Genomic DNA, 20,306 nt, shown 5'->3' on the forward strand with positions numbered 1-20,306 from the left:
TTTGTCTTTATCGATCATATTTTGACCTCCTAACAGATTACTCAACTTTTAGGATGGATTGATGGTAATGTTGAATATTGATGTAGTTTGCTGGCTAATTTAAATGAAATGGATTTTGACTTGTTATAGTTGGATATTATTATTGTGCTTACCAGTCAACACAAGTTTTTCAATATATGTTGTGGTTATAATACAACTCATACAACATAAATACCGAAAGCTGACGTTGCACCAAACATCAGACAACAGAAAGGCCTGGTTATAAGACAACTCATACTACATAAAAACCAAACCAAGCTGACGTTGAACAAAACATCAAACAACATATATATGTGGTTATAAGAGAATTGGGATAACATAAATAACCAAGAAACTGTTACTAAACCTGACATCAAACAACAGAATTTAACCAAAAATCTGTTGTTTGAAACAACAGAAGACCACAGAAGAAACATGCCATCTATATTCCTTATGCAAACCAGACAACAGAAAAACCACAAAATCCATTGCTCAAAGTTAATTACCACAACAAAATGTACAAACCAATGTTGTTAAAGCAAACTCAGAATGACAGTAACTTTTCAAACTATTGTTTATAGTGTTGTACATCGACATATATCTGTGGTGTGAAACTCAGTCAGACAACAGCATAACTCAAGAATCTCTCCACTCACACGATTTAATTATGTCGTTTGAATAAAAAGGAAACAATAGAACATAATAACTATATGTCGTCCACAATTGATTCACACAACAGAAAATAACCAAGATAGATCAAAACTCTATATATTCACACCACAGATTTCTGTCGTGTTAACTAAATACATACGATAGAGTTTTATGAATGGATGTTGTCCGGAATCTTTTATAACAACATATTTCTGTCGTTTGATTACATATTCAACCTCAGAAAGTCATAATTCGGCATATCTCGACACAATCAGACAACAGATTATTGGCCAGCTTATGTTGTTTGAGTGAAATATAGATCACGGGTAATATCTGTCGTCTGAAGGCCTAAGAGATATCAGGCTACTAGACAACATAAATTTTTTGAATCAGACAACAGTCCTCGGCTGTTGTCTGATGGGTTTATTGACATAGTGAGGGTCGAGAGTGAGCTGTGTAGGGCAGCGGGGTTGACATCTGCACTTGGTCTATTTGGTGTGTTTTATAGACTCCTTTGAGCGTAACTTTTATTTATGGTGGTTTTGTAATATTTGACTCAAGAGATAGTTTGCTGCAAGGTTTGTTTTATGTTTTGTGAGACGCAGGTTAAGAAAAAAATTCAGGACGTTATTTGTATTGGTTATTATTCATGTTTCGGATTTGAATTTGTTATTCAAAATTCGGGGCGTGACAAATTGTACAGAAGTGAATTGGAAGAAAAGTCTTGAAGGAAAGCAAGAGGAGACTTGGTAATTGTACATACTTGGTTTCAATGGTATTCAATGGTAATTGTACATCATTGGTTGCAATGGTAATTGTACAAAAGAAGATTGAAGAAATGCAAAAAGCAAATCAAGAAAGCAGCCAACCCAGGACAATTGAATATCTCCAACCAACATATGAAAAGATTTCACCAGAGCACCAAAGCACAACATATCAACCTTATAACACCAAACACCATCACCTAACCAGACTGAGTTGATAATCAGGTAATAAGGGGCAATCGATAAGCAGAGTAGATCACACAACAATAATACTCAATATACCCAACTTAATTTTTCAGAAGTTACTGAACCAATTGAACTTTCAAGGAAGACCAGTCAAAATTTTTACCAAGAATGGAATGCAGCGTTTAAGCCAAAGCTCAAACCAGATGCTGAAGACTGAGCTCATCTAGTCCATCCTCGTCTTCAGGCACAAAGCAGTCAATGGTCATCTCATCCAACGCTCCACCTTCACCGCACCAGTACCACTCTACTCTCCTGCTCTCTTTTCTGACATCGACTTCAGAGAAAAAAGCTTGGCAAAAATGGTGCTCGAGGTTTCAGTCGAGAAGATCGAAGCGCCGGAGGTCATCCGCGTCTACACCGAGTACCTCCACGACCTCAGCACATCCAGAGGCTCGCGTCGCCGTGATGGGGAGGTTTTCGAGGGCGATGAGCTTGTGGAGGTGAGACTGTGAGGTCTGGAGCTCAGTTTGCTTGGTGGAGATGGAGAGTGTGGAGATCTAAAGCTCATGGATCTGAGATTCCAATTGCTCTATGAAGCTCTTCGATTTTGCTTCACCGGAACTGGAATTGGAATAGGAATTTGAAATGAAATTGGAATCCAGGTAGCTCTTCTCTTCTGGTATGGTGGAAATGGAGGGTGTCGATGAAATACGACGCCGTTTGGATCATGTCGAGTGCGAAGAGGGAGGCGTCGGAGCTCGTACTGGAGGTCAGAGGTCGCCATGGCATTGCAGATCAGATTGTAGCCGTGGTCGCACATTCTAGGGTTGAGAATACAAATTGGGGGATTTTGGGGCTTATTTGATTAGATTTCCCTAAATTGAACCAAAAAGAGGCTAAAGATGGAGAGAATTACATCGGAGAAGTAGCGGTCGAGCAATGGTCAGGCCGCCATGGCTCTGATACCATGCTAGAATTTCAACCATGGAAGAAGAAAAAGAAAGAAGAAGGAAAAGAAAACGCAGAGGAAGTTGAGGACCTACATTTTGACTGGATTATCTGATTACAGTTTTTACAGCAAAGTTTTCTTTATATACTAAAATAAGCACTATTACTATGCTGCCCTTAACACTGAGGAGGGCTTTTTGGAATCCTCTTGCTCTAGTTCCTTTGACCCGTCTTTGCTACTGTCCTCATTAACCGGAAGTTAAACATCATAGGTCCACGTGATAGCAAGAACACGAGCCTGAAGATTACAATGGAAGATCGTCGCTGAAAGACATCACCTGAAGAAAAAGAAGAGGAGGGGAGGGTACGTAAGAGTTAAGACCTCTTAGGATCCCTAATACGTCACTTGGTCTCTCTGGTTGGTTTCAGCCATGTACAACTTTGACTGGTGAGCTGGGTCTTCAGATAGAGTAACATGTTTTCTAGGGTTTGGGGTTTAAGTTTTTTCTTATTTTCTAAATCTTAATTTTGGTGCTGTTTCATGGTATGTGTAAGGATTGAGCATATATGATGTTATGGAGTTTATTTGTCTTGTTTGTCCTACTTTTTTCATGGCATAACCTGGAGTTTATGGAGTGCGAATTGGGAGTAACTTGGTCTAAAAAAAATATATGGATAATACATTTAGTCAACTTTCTAATATTAGTCCTTTTCTTCCAGATTCAATGGGTAAAACCATCCTCCACTAATCGAGCTATAATCATGGTCTCCCATAGAATTGTTGCTCTTGTACTAATCTTCTATCTCAGAAGAGTTCATGGGTTTTCTTCTACACCAAGAAGCTTTTTATGGGTTTGGGGAACTGATCAGTTTGAGGCCTTATTCTCAATATCATAAGGGTGCTAGATACAAACTAGTGATTTCTTAATAATCTGATTTTGAGGAAACATCTGCATGTTTCCTATGATCTGGTTGATTAGATAATCGTTACAAACTTTTTGTTCCGAGTTAAGGATTATGCTTTACTAACAACTGATGCATTGCGTCAATAACTTTGGATTTTCACGTTCATGATTACAACGTACTGTTTAAGGATCAGTTGATTGGCGGAACCATGTTCCTGGACCATTTCAAAAAGCAGGCCTCTCGTTTTTTACAAGAGAGATACAAAACTGCTAGGCTGACCTTCACTGATGTTACTCCTGCCGAACTGTAAGTCTTTGTACGTATAAAATTTGTTATTTTGAAGATTCTTCTATGTTGATGGCATATCAGACCGGTTTTTAACTTTCATTTTCACTTTCCTTTAGGGTTAGATTGTTTTTAACGTACCGTTATATCTAGTCTGCATGCCATACCGATTGTTTTCTTTTGGTCATTCGTATTGATCTTTTTCTTATCATACTAAAGAAACTCGTCGTTCTCCAAAAACACGAGTATGTGTGTTTAGTCTATTTACCCTAGTTAGTAATTTTTCGTATTATATGCGAATAAAACACGTACTTACGTTTTTTTTTAAAAATACTTCCGTACTTTGTATTTTTGAAAGGGACTCGTTAAATTTCCCTTACTTTTGAAGCCAAAAATATTATACAAGTACTATACACGATTTTTACGTTTTTTTTTTTTTTTTTTTTGTATTTTACACATATTATTGAACAAAAATGGATATAAATTAATATTTTTCATTAAAAATTTTAATTATTTAATTAATTAAAAATATTTTGCCGAACTTTTCAACGAACTATTTGATAAAATGTCCGCATAATACATGTACGTATTTTTCGTGTACTATACACGTCCCATTTTTTACTAACTATGCTATTTACTTGTAATTAATCCTTGAAAAACCACAGGAATAGAGGATTTTAATGCAATGGCTGGTTCTCATGAACTCTCGTTGTCAGCGTTGATACAGTCATACAGAAAACAGAACTGTTTTAGTACTAATAATCTGTGCTTAATTTGTGTAATGTTATCAACAATATAACTTAACATTTTGGATGTCATGAAGGTGGGCTGAGGAGGCAACAAATGGTGAACCATGTAGCCCTGATGCTAAGACAATGACTAAAATAGCTGCTGCCTCCTTTGAGATGGAGGACTATTGGAGAATAGTTGACATCCTTCACAGAAAGTATTATTAGCCAATTTTTTTTACTCCACCATAAATTTCAGGATGCTATAGTTTATCTTTTGTATATATAGAAGGTTAATGTATAAACAAAATGTAGGTTATATAACATTGACTGGAAAGAATGGAGGCAATCCTACAAAGCATTGGTACTTCTGGAGTTTTTATTAACACATGGCCCTGAAGACTTTGCTGAAGAATTTCAAGGTGACAGTGAAGTCATCCAAGAGCTGGGATCATTTAAGTACATTGACGACAACGGGTAATTATTGTTAATTTGTTTGTTTCTAGATATCTAATATAGTAGTATAACATGTTGCACTCTCAATTAATGAGGATCATACTTTCGACATTTAGACATGATTCTTCTTAATCAAGGGTTTTGAACAATTCACATTCCATCAGGCAACCTAACATGCATGACGGATTGTTTGGCAGGAGAACATACATTATATTCCGAATGAATAAAAGATTTTTCCTATTTGTTGTACTTGATTTTTCTTTCTCTTGATAGATTCAATTGGGGTTCTAGCATGCAAAAGAAATCGGACCAAATACTAATCCTTCTAAGAGGGGGGCGGTCGACGCTGAGAGAAGCACGTTTCAAAGCTCTCAAAGTAACAAATGAAATCCAAGGCTTTAGAGGTTCAGCGTCTTCTCCTTCACCCTCAACTCCTTCCTCTGCCTACTCTGAAACACCAAGAGCTTCATCCTTTAGTTCATTTTCTACCACAAGTTCTGTATGGAATGAATTGAACAATGAGCTTAGCAAATTTCATCAACCATCGACAACTAAATCAGAAGCCATGGAAAGCTATTCACAGGGTGGACTGCGAGACACTGATGATGATCATGATCATTACAAGAATACTAGCAATTTCCCCGCACCAAGTGAGAGTAGGGAAGGATCACACCTTTGGAATTGCCCTCCAATTGATGAAAAAGGTTCATTACTTGAATCCGAAGAAGAAGACAATGAGGATGATGACAAATATTATGAAAAGGAGGATGGTATTTTAAGTGGAATTTACTCTAAGCTGGTTACCCTTAGTCCTACAAGAGGAAATGTACCTCATGGTAATATTAGGTTTAGGAGTGTTTCTGATGTAGGGAGGGAGCTGAGGAAGAAAAAGCTTGATCGCCAATCTTCGTTTTGGTACTGAAGATCGAAGAGACATGAAAGAAAGTTTGTAATTGTCTCTATGATCTTATATTTTGAATTTGTTATTATCGCAGATTCGCAGACTTAGAACCTAGGAATCTTAACCAATGTCACTTGAGCTGAAGCTTTTGGAGAAAATTTTGTATAATTAAGTGTTACCTATATGCATGACAACTTTGGTCAAATTATGCAAGGATGATCTCAAGTAGATTCCTCTATTGACATATCAAGTTACTAGTACATTGGTTCCTCTAGTATTACTAGTTACTCTTCAAATTAAAATCTGTCAATGTCATTTTTCCTTGACATTAATAGATGGAGAAAACCAAAAGGAAAGCGCAGCGGCTGAATGGAAATATTCATTGTGTACATTTACAGTAGTTTAAGTACAACATATATACAACCCTAAACCACAGAAATACTGAACTACCCTAACTAGATTTAGCTTATTTCTCTAACATTTCTAGTATAAAAGGTAAAACTTGAGTACCAGAAGACCTTACTACAGTTCCAACTTGCAATGATACACCTTGGCTAGGAGAAAATCAAACTCATAATTTGGTGAGCAGGCAAAACACCAGAATTCCTTCTTCTTCTTCTTTTTTGGCTCAAAAAGAGGGATAAGAGAGGCAAAGAAACCTCCTTACCACCCCATGTTATTAAACAAAAAATAGATACAAAAAGAGGGGACGAAGCCAAGACATCTATAGTAGAACACACCAAACATTAAAGAATAACTAGCTAACGAAAACGAAATTGTGGAAGACCTAAACAGTCACTATTCCAAATCGAAACAATGAATGGAGGAGTCACGTCCCACCAAACTAAGCTTCTTAAAGTACTACCATGATTTGCCAAGATGTCAGCAACTCTTTTACCTTCACAAAAGATATGTGAGGACCGGAAATGCATCTGAGAAATGCGGTGCAAACAATTCATCCACTCTACTCTAAGTTGCCATGGCACCAAATGAGGAGATCAGCAAAGAAAATTAAGAATAATGGAAGAATCCACTTCTAGCCATATATGCTTCCAATCACGGACCCATGCTAACTCAATGACCTTAATAACTGCCATGACCTCAGCTGCAACCGAGCTAGGGATGTCAAGATTTGAAGAAAAATCACCAAGAAAATTCCCCCTATAGTCACGAAAGACAGCCCCATAACCCCCCAGGTTGGAGGACCTTTTCCAAGCGCCATCTGAATTAATCTTAACCCAACCAAAAGGGGGAGTATGCCAATTTACCTCAATTATTGTAGGGGCACGCCGTGGATTACATTGAGCACCAAAACTTTTCACAACTCGAAGGTCTTGCACAAGATTATGCATACATCCCTCAGCAAGACGACTAGAAGCTTGTATATGTCCTGAGTTAAGTCTAGAAATCACCGTAGCATGTGCTACTACTCCATCAAATCTTGCCTTGTTTCTAGCTTGCCAGATAAACCATAGAACTGAAGTATAATAAGCAAGTCATAAATCCTTCAATTGAGGGCTATGACCACCAAGTCCCAAATGAAAAAGCTCAATTAAGGAGTTAGGAACCATACCCAACTCAAACCTTGAATCCATGTGTTAATTAAACAGCGACAAGCGTGGCCTGTGGCCCACCATTGTACCGATATTGTCCCAACTTAACCACCTGATAGGTGTTGGGTTTTAATCACAAAAGGCCTCGATACAAATTAGGTGAGATCCACCCACTTATAAGTTATATTTTATTTGTCACTTTTCCAATGTGGGATCTTTCCTCTCCAACACGCCCCCTCACGTGCAACCTAACTCTAGGTCTGCACGTGAAATTAATTAACAATCCAATTCCCACATTGGAAATTGGGACACAAGTCTCATATTGGAGACTTGGCCAATATAACAATCCAAGACCCACACCGGACACTTGGTAACATTCCAATCGGAATTTTCCGATGGCAATATAAGGAACCTAAATTCGGGCCCCTGACAATTGGAGACGCAATTGGAGAGAGACCCGCTCTGATACCATGTTAAACAGCGACAAGCGTGGCCTGTGGCCCACCATTGTACCGATATTGTCCCAACTTAACCACCCGATAGGTGTTGGGTTTTAATCACAAAATGCCTCGGTACAATTAGGTGAGATCAACCCACTTATAAGTTATATTTTATTTGTCACTTTTCCAATGCAGTTCCAGATAGAAGGGGCAAAGGAGCAATGTAAAAAAACATGATCAATAGATTCTGAATTATTACAACAAAGGCCACACCTTGATGCCAAAGCTACTCCTCTCCTTTGTAAAAAGTCATCGCTTAAAACAAGACCACGTAACACCTTCCAAGATAAGAAGGACATTCTTGGCGTAATATACTTGGACCATATATGTTTTCCCCATTCTATCGAAGGCAAAGACTGGCTTAAAAAAAGAAAGGCAAGCTTGGCAGTGAGCTCCCCAAATGAAGAAGCAGACCACATAACCTTATCCTCTGTCAATGGGTCCATAGCAATAAGAACTTTACTTATCAACTCACATAAATCTGGGAAGTGTAGTTGAAGAAGATTAGGAAAATTCCATGAGCCATTAACAATGAAATCAAACACCAAGCCATTAAGATCATTCATTGCCACACAAGAACCAAATAGATCAATAATAGGCCTCCTATGAAATTATCTCTCCAAAAAGAAACCTGGGAACCTGAACCAATAAGCCATCTTGCATTCTCCAAAACTAAAGGCCAAAACTTACGCACCCCAAGCCATATGGAAGAAGCCGCATATGAGCTTCTTAACAATCTGCCACATACAAAATGAGCCCGAAGTGTAACGCAACCCTCAGAAGAAGAAGAAAAAATTTCCCAAAACCATTTTAAAAGAAGAGATTTATTCAGAAGCACTAACTGTTTAAGCCCCAAACCCCCTTCATTAAAAGAAGAGCAACACACCTTCCATGCCACTGGTGGAATCCCGCGTTTATCAATTGATCCAGACCAAAGAAACTTTCTACACCATACCTCAAGTTGACGAAGCAAAGACACAGGCCATTCATAAACTTGGAAGCTATACACTAGCATACTGTAAATTACTTATTTAATCAATTGAAGCCTCCTAGACATGGATAAAATTGAACCCATCCAACTAGAGAACCGCAATCTAATTTTATGAACAATTTTTTGAAAATGAGTAACTCTTGGCTTGCCACGGAAGATGGGTACCCCAAGGTAAGTAAAAGGCATCGAACCAAGAGGTATCCTCATAGAAGAAGCAATAAAGTGGCGTCGACGATACATATGCTTGCTAAGAAAACCTGAGACTTTGCCTTGTTAATAATTTGCCCCAAGACGGAACCATACTCCTCAATAAAAGTCATCACTCGCTGCAGATTGCGCTTATCCCCTCGACAAAAAATAATAACATCATCTACAAATAACACATGGGAAGGAGCTTGTGTACCACAGGGAGAAGAAATAGGATGAATTCTACCAGCTAATACAAACTCAGAGAGACCATGGCTTAATACCTCTTCAGCCAAACAAAAAAGCAATAGAGACAACGGGTCACCCTGACGCACACCTCTACCACAGGAAAAGAAACCCACTAGCCTTCCATTAATTAACAGAGAAAGTTTTGCTGACTGAAGGAGTGCTAGCACCCAAAGCACAAATTTTGGATCAAAACCGAAAGCCTCCAGTACTTGAAGAAGAAAACCCCATGAAAGAGTGTCAAAAGCCTTAGTAATGTACGTCTGCCTTGATTGCTACATTGCCACCATAACACCTTGAATCCAACATGTTAAAGCACTCAAAGGTGGTCATGATACAATCAGAAATGTTGCGGCCTGGAACAAAAGCATGTTGCTGAGGTGAAATAATACGAGAAGCAAGCCTCATAGCAAGAATTTTCGGAATAATTTTGAACACAAAATTAGTGAGAGCAATGGGGCGAAATTGCTTGATCAAATATGCATGGTCGACCTTTGGAACCAGTATAATGATGCCCGAATTAAAAGAAGCTGTCAACTCACCATGTATAAAGAAGTACTGCACTACAAGAACCACATCATCCCCTACTATATCCCAACATGAAATAAAGAAGTGACCATTAAAACCATCTGGACCTGGAGCACTATCAGAATCCATAAATTTTACTGCCTCCCAAACTTCCTCAGGTGAGGGAATAGCAATGAGAATACTATTTTCATTAGCAGTAACCATTGACAGGATAACACGACTAATAAGACCAATAACATGGTAATCTGCGTTGTTAGCAAAGAGGTCTAAATAGTAATTAAGAATATGATTCTTAATAGAAATTGGATCATCGTAAACCTGGTTTCCATCCCGAAGAAGAGAAATTGAAGCCCGAGACCTCCGTGCTCTACACATAGCATGAAAAAAAAAAAGAAGTGTTACGATCACGATCTGACAACCATCTCAATCTAGACTTCTCCTTTCAGAAAAGCTCTTGCAATCTGATAGACTCATTCAAGTTGGCTTGGAGTTCATTTTCCTTAGCAAAATCTACATCAGAGCCTCCTGAAGATGAAATGACCTATTGTAAATCAGCTAAAGCCGCCAGATCATCACAAACTCTATGATGAATATCCCTAAAAACCTCCCAATTCCAGGATCTGAGAGCTTTACGTAGCACACATAATTTGTGTTGCAAGACTGATAGAGGGCACCCATGAGTATTGATTGAAGACCAACAATGAGTTATGAAAGGCCGAAAGTCTTTATGGCCTAACCACATTTTGCGGAACAGAAAAAGACTTTGATGATTGGTAGAGGCCTTAGAGAATGACAATAGAGGAGGATTATGATCCGAGCAAATTCGAGGCAATGTACAACAATCAAACTGATCCCAAACATCCAACCAAGAAAGATTTGCAAGACTACGATCCAACCTTATTTCTACATTACCGCGGAGAGCCCTCCGACGAACCCAAGTAAACTCTGCTCCTTTGGTATCCACATGCACAAGCTCACAAACATCAAATATTGCCAGAAATTCTACACAAGAGCGCACACAAACAGAACCACCCCCCTTCTTCTCATAAGCCCCTAAAATTGCATTAAAATCACCAAATACAAGCCATGGACCAGAAACAAAACTGCCTTTAACATTAGTGATATCTTCCCATAATCGACGACGACTAGCAGCTGTTGTGCAAGCATATACAGCTATAATAATACAATTCACCGAATCAAACATAACTTAAAGAGAAACTTGTTGGTCTGTGATAGAGAGGACACGAACAAACGGTACAAGAGAAAGTTTACAAAAAAACCCATAAATTAGGCAATAAAGCAGCCCTGCCATTAGTACACACCGCCACCATACACATGGAATGTCAGAAGCAAGATGGAATAGCATCCAATGAAACAAAGGGTTCAGCTATGCACAATAGCTCATGATTATTAACACGAACAAATTTTGACAATGCATCTTGAGTAGAGACATTACCAATGCCTCGTAAATTCCAATACAATATCTTCATGAAGGAACATTCTTGGAACGAATGTAAGCCTCACGACTTTCAATCTGGGTTGCTTTCCTCACTGATCTACGTTGAGTTTTGGATAGTACCTCGGTGAAACCATCTGCCTTTGCAGTTTTTTCTGTCTCTTCATACCAATCCACAATTGTGTTGGAGGTAGTAGCATGGGCAGCAGCCACTTGCTCTAACTCCTCTTCACGCTTAGTAGAATCATCACTATTATCTTCACCACTACTATTTTCATCCAACCCATCAGCAGCTAATTGCTGGAAGCGGTTTGTGTGATCCACCTCACACTGCCCTACCACGTTCTGACCAATACCAACAGAATCCTCAACATTATTCTCAACAAGATTCTCAACATGATTTGCAGAAGGCTGCTCAATAACTGACTCTTGACAATCCCTTTTCTCAACCACATCAAAAATGTTCACCCTAGCACCAACCACACCATTATCTATTGTAGGAGGAGAAAGGGATTTCCGAACAAAGGAAGGTCCCTCTCTGGCATCCTCCTTAGCGCTTGGTGTAGAATCAACTATAACTTTCTTCCTTCTATCCTCCTTTCGAACATATACCTTCTGAACTTTATGATGACGACGTAGGGGCTTCCGTGAATGCCCCCTGTCCTCTTCCTTATCTTCTGTCTGAGCAGGGGCAGCAAGCTTTGGAACATGTTTACAAGAAGTAACCCGGTGTCCCATGTTGCCATAGTGAGAGCAAAAATCCGGCAGCCTCTCATATTCAACCTCCACCACCACGAGTTCCCCATTCTGCCTTCGAACAACCAATTCATATGGTGGAGTAGAAGACAAGTCCACATCCACCAGAACCCTAGCATAGAGTCCAAATTTCCTTTCCAAAATATTCTAGTCTATTTTGATTGGGACTCCAATACCATTAGCAATCTCAAATAGAGTGACAGGCTCCCAGAATTGCAGCCCTAAATCCCACAATCGCACCCACACTTGGGCGTTGGTATTTCTTTGATTGGCAGGGGAAAAGTTTGGGGACCATCTCATGAAGAGTATGATGCCAGGCTTCAAAGATATTGCTCCCTGCACCCATACCAGCGAGACCGCTGCATCAGAAGCAAACCTGAAGGTGAAATACCCTCTACCCATTGAGATAACACTCCAGTGCCCAATATTTCCCCAAACCAAGCCCAACTTCTTGTGCAGATCATTCGAAGAATAAGGCCTTTCTCCTGAAGCAAGATGAAGGCGCGCCAACAGCATGTGTTTGCACTTGTCCAAACCGGATTTATACCCTTCCTCTGAGATTGTGATTGTTGTCTTACCATCATGGATCACAGGCGATGGCAAAGTAGCAAGGGAAACTACAGGCTTCGCAACCACAGAGGCATACGAGTGAGGCAACGAGGGCGTCTCAACATTCAAAAAAGACCAAGGACAGATCGATAACTTGTCAGCCATGGTCCAGCGAGAAGAACGATGCAAATACTAGGGACTCTAGTGCAGGGAAACCCTAGAAAGGATAAACCCTAGTAGAGCCGTCAGCAGACATAACCTTCTGCATAGTAGTAATTCGTTTCACTACTGTGAGTTTGCGACATTCCTATGTGGGCAATCATTATGTACCCAAAATTGAGTGTGGATGGTTTAATTTCATAAAGAAGAGATTCAGAGTTTTTCCCTATGTGTGTCTCCTTTTTCGCTTATGGGTAGTTGTTGTGCCTTTGTGAAAGCACTCCATCTGAGAACCTTAACTGAACCACTTGATGTGTAAAAAGCATGTTAATCCCCATCCTTTGGAAAAAAAAAAAAAAAAAAAAAAAAAAAACCTTGCTTCTTAATTAGCAGGCCCGGACTTGAGATTTTGAAAAAAAAACAAAATTTAAAGGCTTGAGGCAAAAAATAAAAATGGGCCTACATTTACTATAGAAAAGGAAAAAAATTGCCAAAAGAATATTTACAAAGAAGAAATTTGGAAAGAAAAGAAATATACAACAGAAAGATGATTCGAACCTAATCTAGGAGACTAGGAGTAACATAAAAAAAGAATGCAACTTGTCAACTAACCCAATCTTATTGTTTAGTAAAACACTTACATTTTATTTACTTAATAATTTTTTTAAATACCTCCAAAAAAAATTAGGCCCGACGAGACACTGGGCTTGAGACGGTCAATTCACGGGCCTCATGTCAGGTCCAACTCTGTTTCTTAGAAATGCCTATAGAACTGAAGCAGGTGCAACGTTTAGTAGTCAAAGTACAATTCAGCTTTGCTTATAAGGTTTCCATTGGTTTGTATTGAAAATGCATCTATACCTAGTCAGTATAAACTATTGGATTGACATAATATATATTCTCACCATTTCCAAATTGTGTTGTGTTAAACAGCAATAAGTGTGACCCGTGGCCCACAATTGTACCGTTATTATCCAAACTTAATCACCTGTTAGGTGTTGAGTTTTAATCACAAAAAACCTCAGTACAATTGAGTGAGAGTCACCCACTTGTAAATTCTATTTTATTTGTCACTTTTTCAATGTACAATCTTTTCTCTCCAATACGCCCCCTCACGTGCAACTATCTCTAGGTATGCACGTGGAATTAATTGACAAACCCAATTCCACATTGGAAATCGGGTCACAAGTCCCACATTAGAGACTTAACCAATCACATAATAATCCAAGGCCCACATCGGACACTTAGTAATAATCCAATAGAAAACTTTCGATGGCCAATTTAATGAACCCAAACTAGGTCCATGATTGTAGTAGAGATTGGTGAATCAATTAATGAGTGAACCCAAATCCGGGTCCATGATGGCAAAATAATTGAAGAGCGACTCGCTCTGATACCATGTTAAACAACGATAAGTGTGGCCCGTGACCCACAATTGTACTGATACTGTCCCAACATAACAACCTGTTAGATGTTGGGTTTTAATCACAAAACGTCTCAGTACAATTGGGTGAGAGTCACCCATTTATAAGTTAAATTTTATTTGTTAATTTTTGAATATGAGATCTTTTTTCTCCAACATGTTGTATGTCTTCTAGTTGAGAACACACACTTAATTCATGGTAGAAGTGTAGAACAGACTCAAACTCAGAAAACTCATACCTAATAGTGAAGACCAATTGGATCCTCTACCTTCCTTCGCCACATTCAACTAGGTTTATCACCAAGTCAAAACAATTTCAGCTCCATTTATAGGTTTCACTGTTTTAGTATAATAGTAACAAAGAAAAACTAACAGAAACCAACTGCATGTAACAGTCTTCAAACTGTTCAAAATCCCAAGAGCAAGTTTGTTCATATATATTTAAATAGGTTTGGTATGGGCCTTTTGGCTCAAGTCCTTTTGCAAGAGCTGCCTTGTTTATGCTTAGAAGAACAACAGTCAGAGTCAAATTTGTCAAAATATGATTAAGGTGGGAGTAGTTAAATCGTTGAAACAATACATGACAGAGAAAATCCAAAAAGCACCAAGCAAGTTCAAACAAAATGGCCATTTTGTTTACAATGGGTTGGTCTTGGACTCATTCAATTGTCTTTACAATGGTTGATTCAGCTTTCCAGATTTTTTTCTCTCTTTATTTTCTTCGGATAGAAGGAATATGATCTTCATGAACACTATGTTTTGGATTGGAGAACAGTAGATAAATTTATAATTATAAACTCTAACACCTAATTGTACCATTGTTGATTAGATTAGCATATTAGAAATTTCTTTGGGTCCATTCAAAGACTTTAGAAAAGGGGGATAGACTCCCCGCAAGAAAAAAAGAAAAGAAAAGAAAAGAAAAAGGGGATGGGCCAAATTTGTAAGACTTGTAATATACTCATATATAAGGATATTCTTCAGTGGACTTTTTTACAAACCCTAAAAGTAATTATTTTTTTTTAAAGGATTTGATGTTATCAGATATCAAAGCGATGAAAACAGGTTAGAGTCTAACATGTACTTACATAAGAATCCGGTGAAACCGGAGAACCTATCTAAGTCAATACTAAACTCATTAGAGTCTAAAGGAACACTTGCTGGAAAACAAGCCTACAACGAGCAAGAACAATCTCGCTATTCTAAGGCAAAATCATTCATCTAGTCTAATTTGCCAGCACGCCATTGTGGTACAAATACCAACTAGAAACATCTTAGAACAACACATAGAGATTACTTTAACCCTACAAGGCTTGTAACTAGATGTCTAATAGCAGAGATTTAGGAAAATACTAGCTCCTCCCCCTTAGGGTTGGAGCCAGCACTATCCTTAGCCTCTTCAGGAGCCAACAACCTCGGCAACAGGTTGGTCTTGCTCTTCTTGTCCAAAGCAACTGTAGCAGACTCAACTAGCCCAAGCTAGAGCGGCCCGTTGACCCAAGCCCACTTCTCAAACCTACTGAAATAGGCCCAAGAGAGATTAGGCCCATTTGATCCAAGCCCATGCCCAGAGGCCCAAACCCAAGCAAGGATGCTAGCCTGAGCATCATGGCCCTGCCAGCCTGTCGCCGCTACCGTCTCTGCCCTGTCTAGGGGTCGTCTACCCCAGGCAGCCATCCTCAGAAGCAGCACTGCACTACCACACCAGTGCCTACCGATCAGTAGACCTCCAACTCAGATTGTCGATCGCCTTGACCTCGATTGCACCCAGACTAGATGAGAATCTAATATGTTAATTCGCCAGCAATCGTCCAACGCCGCCGTGTTTGCCCTTCACCCAAACCCCAGTCACGGCGGTACTAGTCCGACGAACCTACGATTGATCTGACTCGATTCACAGCACCAAGAGTCCAAGACCCAGCCACTAAGATCCTAGACAAGCGGATCCTTTCGAAACCTCTACCACCACCAAACAGACCCTGAGATCTGCCACGCACGACCAATGACGCAGGTTCGCCGGTGAAGACTACCACGCCGCCGCCGCCGCCACCCTCTGCTCAGAAACCCTAGGGCTCTGCTTTTTTTATTTCGAGGTCCTGACACTCACAAAAAGTAATTATATATAGTCTTCTAAGAGATTAATATAAATCAAGGAAGCCAAAAATTACAAAATAAATAAATAATAATAATAAAGATGATAATAAATAACTTCTACAGTATGGAATTGAGTCTTAAATTTGAATGTACATATACTATATCCTTCTGTAATTTTCATATTTATTTACTATATACTAATTCTCAACGCACTGTTCATCGGCTTATGAATAGTGCCGGCGGGAGCCGAGCCGATTGTGGCTGAAAAGACTATTTTATCCCTGCATAATCTCTCTTGCCCGACACCTGTTTATCGTTTCAAAGCTTTCGTGTCTTTGTTCTTCGCTTCACACAGTGTGTGTTTCTCTTGCTTTGACACCTAGGGTGCTGCTCAGCAATCGTGTCTATGAATCTATGATACCTCACTCCACTCTATCTATCTGGGGATAGAGAGAGAGTTTGAGACCGAAGAAGAAGGAGACGGGAAGAAGTTGATGGTCGATTCGAACAGAAATTGAGTGAACTGATCAACGTCCTGAGTTTGGCTTTGATAGTTTATTCTAATTGATTGCCATTTAAAGTGGTCTGTGCTTTGGGTTCATCTGTTTCTTTCGCATTACCTTTGTTATAGATTTTGTGTTCACATCGAATAGAGCCTGCAACGTAAGACAGATTGTATGCCTACTATTTTTAATTTTTCTTTTTCTTTTTTGAGGTTCTACTTATCGTTTATAAGCTCAAATGGTTTTTTATATGGTTTTTTTCATTAATTAGTAATTTCTTTATTCAGGGCACGAATGAGTTTTCTTCTCTGAATTTCTTGACTGCCAATTCTAATCCCTTTAACAGAGGTAAACTTTTAAACCTTTTTTCCTTTTGGGAATTTGATTAAAATTTGTTCCTTTTGCTTTGTGTGATTGAAACTTGGTTTGTTATCGATAGTTTTGAATCAGTGGTTCATGTTTTAGGGCATTGAACTGGGTTTTTTGGTGATTACAGAGGTTTGGGTGTTTTCTTTGTCTTTAAGTGGTAATGACTGTTTTGTTTTTACTCTGTAGGTTTTATGCAAAGGAGTATCTGGATTGTTCTTTTGCCGCTGTTCCTGGTTTTGTTAATTGTTGTTAGTTGGGTGTCCTGTTGTGATTCAGGTATCTAACTTTTGTCTTTAGATTATTGAATGTTCAGGTATTTTTGTGATTACTTGGCAGGGGGTATATTTGATAGAGTGTATGCAATGTTATGGTTGATTGTATAGAGATGGTTTATTTGGCCGTTGTTGTATTTGGATGATAGAATTTGTTTATGTTAGGGTGGTTTATATAGTTGTAATAGATGGTTTGTTTGGTTTTGTTCAGCAGATATTGGGAACAGTGTGCGATCAAATTTTGGAAGTGCTTTGGATTCAGGTATGTAAAGAGTTATGCTTAGTGTTATTGAATCAGTTTATTTACAAAGTTCCAACTATTGATCTTTATGTTGATAAATGTTAGTTTTATCATCTTTCTAAAAACTATTGATCTGAAATTTTTTTTTCTTCTATGATTTGCAGTCTATAAAAGGTCAAGCACTAAGATACGAAAGAGAAGACAACAAATCAGTTTGGGTTAGTTCTGGAAAAGGTACATGGAAATATTTTGATTTATAAGATTGATTGATCTAACAAGTTAGGTGGCTTTAAAATTCGAGTCAATTAAAGGATTGCAAGCCTGAAAATGTAATTTTGGATAGGAACCTTTTTTTAAGCCTGAAAATGTAATGTTGGATAGGAACCTTTCGTTAAAGGAAACGTTGGGGACAGAAGATTGTAGAGGTAAAAATCTATTGAAGCATAAACCAATGCCGACTTTTGCTCTGTCTCAACCAGATTTTATGTTTTTGCCTAGACCGGTTAAGGAGCTTGATGATGCAGCAGTCAAAGTTCAGAAAGTTTTGCATATCGAACTCGAAGAAACCTTGCAGATCGTGCAGTGGTGGCTGAGGAGGTATTATAATTATTTTGTTACTTGCTTGGTATGCTTAAATTTAAGTTTGTTTTGATACAAAATGGTTTGGTTAATTTGGTTATTTTCAAATGGTTTAGGTTTTCCAGCTGGGACTAAAGAGCTATGGTAATTACTATGGTAATTATCTAAGCACTTGATTATTATCTCTCACCATTGAAATTGTACTTGAATTTGGTTTTGTTTTATTTATTTATTTATTATTATTATTATTTTTATGGAAATGGTTTGATTGATTTGGCTATTTTCAAATGCTTCAGATGGAAAACTTTTAGATTCTGCAGCTCTCAAGCAGAGTTCTGTGACATTCTTCATGTTGAGAAGCCGGAAACTGCCTCTTTGTGGTGGGCAAGGGCTAGGACTAGGCTGCGAAGGTTTGTTCTTTTTCTTGTACATACTACTTTCTCATGTTTCTATAGCTTATTGGACATTCATTTTAGTAATAACTCTTGCTTTGTTATTTCAGATTGGAAAAGGTTTGTCTAAGGATGAGAAAGCACAAAAGTTAGCTCTTCAACATTGGCTTGAAGCTGTAAGTTCACACTTCATAATCCCGAAAGAGAATAAGGCTAGATATTTCTCTTGAAAACTTATATTCCTTGCAATGTAAAATATGCATGGTCTAATATTAAGCCGTTTACTTAATATTAGCACAACTTTTTTGTTTTCTGGAATAGAGGCTGTATTTGTTTTACGTACGTTGTTTGTTTCTTTGTTTTGTGTGTTTTGCTGGTTGTTTGTTAAAAAATTGTTGGGCTACTGTCATGTATGCTAGGGACACTTAACCACAGCTTTGTACTGTTATAAGTTCCTTAACCGAATCAAATGAGAGACAGATGGTGGGGCACTTTAAAGCACCAAAAAAATTGATCCAATTAAGGACAGCCTCTATAAGATCTCAAGCACAGCCTCTATAAAATGAGAGACAGATTGTAAGGCTGCTATAAGTTCCTTGATTGAATCAATTTTTTTCTACTTTAAACACTCATTCCATGGTTGTGGTTTTTGTTTAGAAAGTCATTGACTGGAAAAGTCAAAGGACAAGCCATTTCTATGGAGAGCTCTAAGAGGAGTTTCCACAGTAATATGTCCAAATGTATGCAATATCTACACCTGGAACTTACTGACTTAATTTTTGTCTTCCTATATTATCACGTAAAACATGCTCTGTACATTATACATAGATCCCAATTCACCAACTTTATATTGCTCTTACTTTTGATATTCTTAGATTATAATTTTGCTGTAAGCATGATATTGTAATCTATATCTACTATTGCAAAGCCATTTAGTTTCTTAGTTGTCGCAATCTTCTTGACATCATACTTCTTTTGAAACTGAAACTTTAAAAATGTCTTTTGAATGTTATTTCTTTTATCAGGATGGTTTCTTATCTACTGTTGGGACCTTGAAATGGGTAGACCATGTCATTCTCTTATCTCAGGTGCCTCTCTCTCTTCCTCTCAGTGTTAGAAACATCACCACTATAAGAAAGGAATAGTTTTTTTACTGTGATTAATAAGCTTAGCAGTTATCTGTTTACAAAGGTGCTGGTGGCATTCATGCTCTCATGAAAAGCAATGAAAGAAAATTAGCCGAAGAAGATGGGTCAATACTGATGGCCTCCGAAATCCCTTACACCATCATCAGGGCTGGTTTGTTACAAAACTCTCCATGTGAAATTCAAGGCTTTTGACTTTAAAAAGATTAGTTGATACCAAAGTTTTCTCCTCCTTTTTTATTTCTTGCAGCCATTAGAGAACTAACCGAATATATGTGGATCAATTATGCATAGTTTCTTCATGTCCTTTGCCAAATTTAAATCAGTCTGCTCTCTTTACATTGCTGTAATCTAATATACATGGGGAAAAATATGTACTGTTCACATTTTGTAAAGGAGGCCTGAATTTTTTTAACAATTGTAAGCAATCCTAGACGATGTCTGAATAGATCATTGTGTAAAGTTCACTCATATGATACAAAAGTGCATTGGTCGTAGGAGATTCTATGTGTGTTGCAATG

At 38.3% G+C, this 20,306-nt stretch overlaps 1 protein-coding gene and 2 long non-coding RNA genes across 5 annotated transcripts; all 3 read left to right on the forward strand.

The window, feature by feature from the left end:
• The first annotated feature begins 3,395 nt into the window (after nt 1–3,395).
• On the forward strand, nt 3,396–6,064 carry LOC112198756 (epsin-3). The gene is made up of 4 exons (XM_024339872.2): nt 3,396–3,779; nt 4,582–4,704; nt 4,802–4,963; nt 5,216–6,064. Exons 1-4 carry the CDS (start codon nt 3,682–3,684, stop codon nt 5,862–5,864), a joined length of 1,032 nt encoding a protein of 343 aa, XP_024195640.2. The 5' UTR covers nt 3,396–3,681; the 3' UTR covers nt 5,865–6,064.
• A 10,661-nt stretch (nt 6,065–16,725) lies between these two features.
• LOC112198106 lies at nt 16,726–18,309 on the forward strand. Of its 2 annotated transcripts, none has more exons than XR_002935861.2 (5): nt 16,726–17,135; nt 17,343–17,432; nt 17,640–17,690; nt 17,834–17,903; nt 18,168–18,309. It is a non-coding gene; the product is annotated as an uncharacterized LOC112198106 (long non-coding RNA). The 2 variants fall into 2 exon arrangements; XR_002935862.2 differs by having other exon boundaries at nt 16,727–17,135; nt 17,643–17,690.
• Nucleotides 18,310–18,358: 49 nt separating this feature from the next.
• On the forward strand, nt 18,359–19,724 carry LOC121052462. 2 transcript variants are annotated; one of them, XR_005809133.1, is made up of 5 exons: nt 18,359–18,404; nt 18,545–18,658; nt 18,751–19,216; nt 19,298–19,380; nt 19,666–19,724. It is a non-coding gene; the product is annotated as an uncharacterized LOC121052462 (long non-coding RNA). The 2 variants fall into 2 exon arrangements; XR_005809132.1 differs by having other exon boundaries at nt 18,398–18,448.
• Nucleotides 19,725–20,306: the final 582 nt, after the last annotated feature.

Source organism: Rosa chinensis, chromosome 4 (genome assembly GCF_002994745.2).
Source record: "Rosa chinensis cultivar Old Blush chromosome 4, RchiOBHm-V2, whole genome shotgun sequence".
Classification (NCBI taxonomy): Eukaryota; Viridiplantae; Streptophyta; class Magnoliopsida; order Rosales; family Rosaceae; genus Rosa; species Rosa chinensis.

Coding starts and splice junctions, on each gene's coding strand:
- LOC112198756 (XM_024339872.2), top strand. CDS start 3,682: ATGTTCCTGGACCATTTCAAAAAGCAGGCCTCTCGTTTTTTACAAGAG. Junction 4,705..4,801: donor GTTGACATCCTTCACAGAAA/GTATTATTAGCC, acceptor AACAAAATGTAG/GTTATATAACATTGACTGGA. Junction 4,964..5,215: donor AAGTACATTGACGACAACGG/GTAATTATTGTT, acceptor TTCTCTTGATAG/ATTCAATTGGGGTTCTAGCA.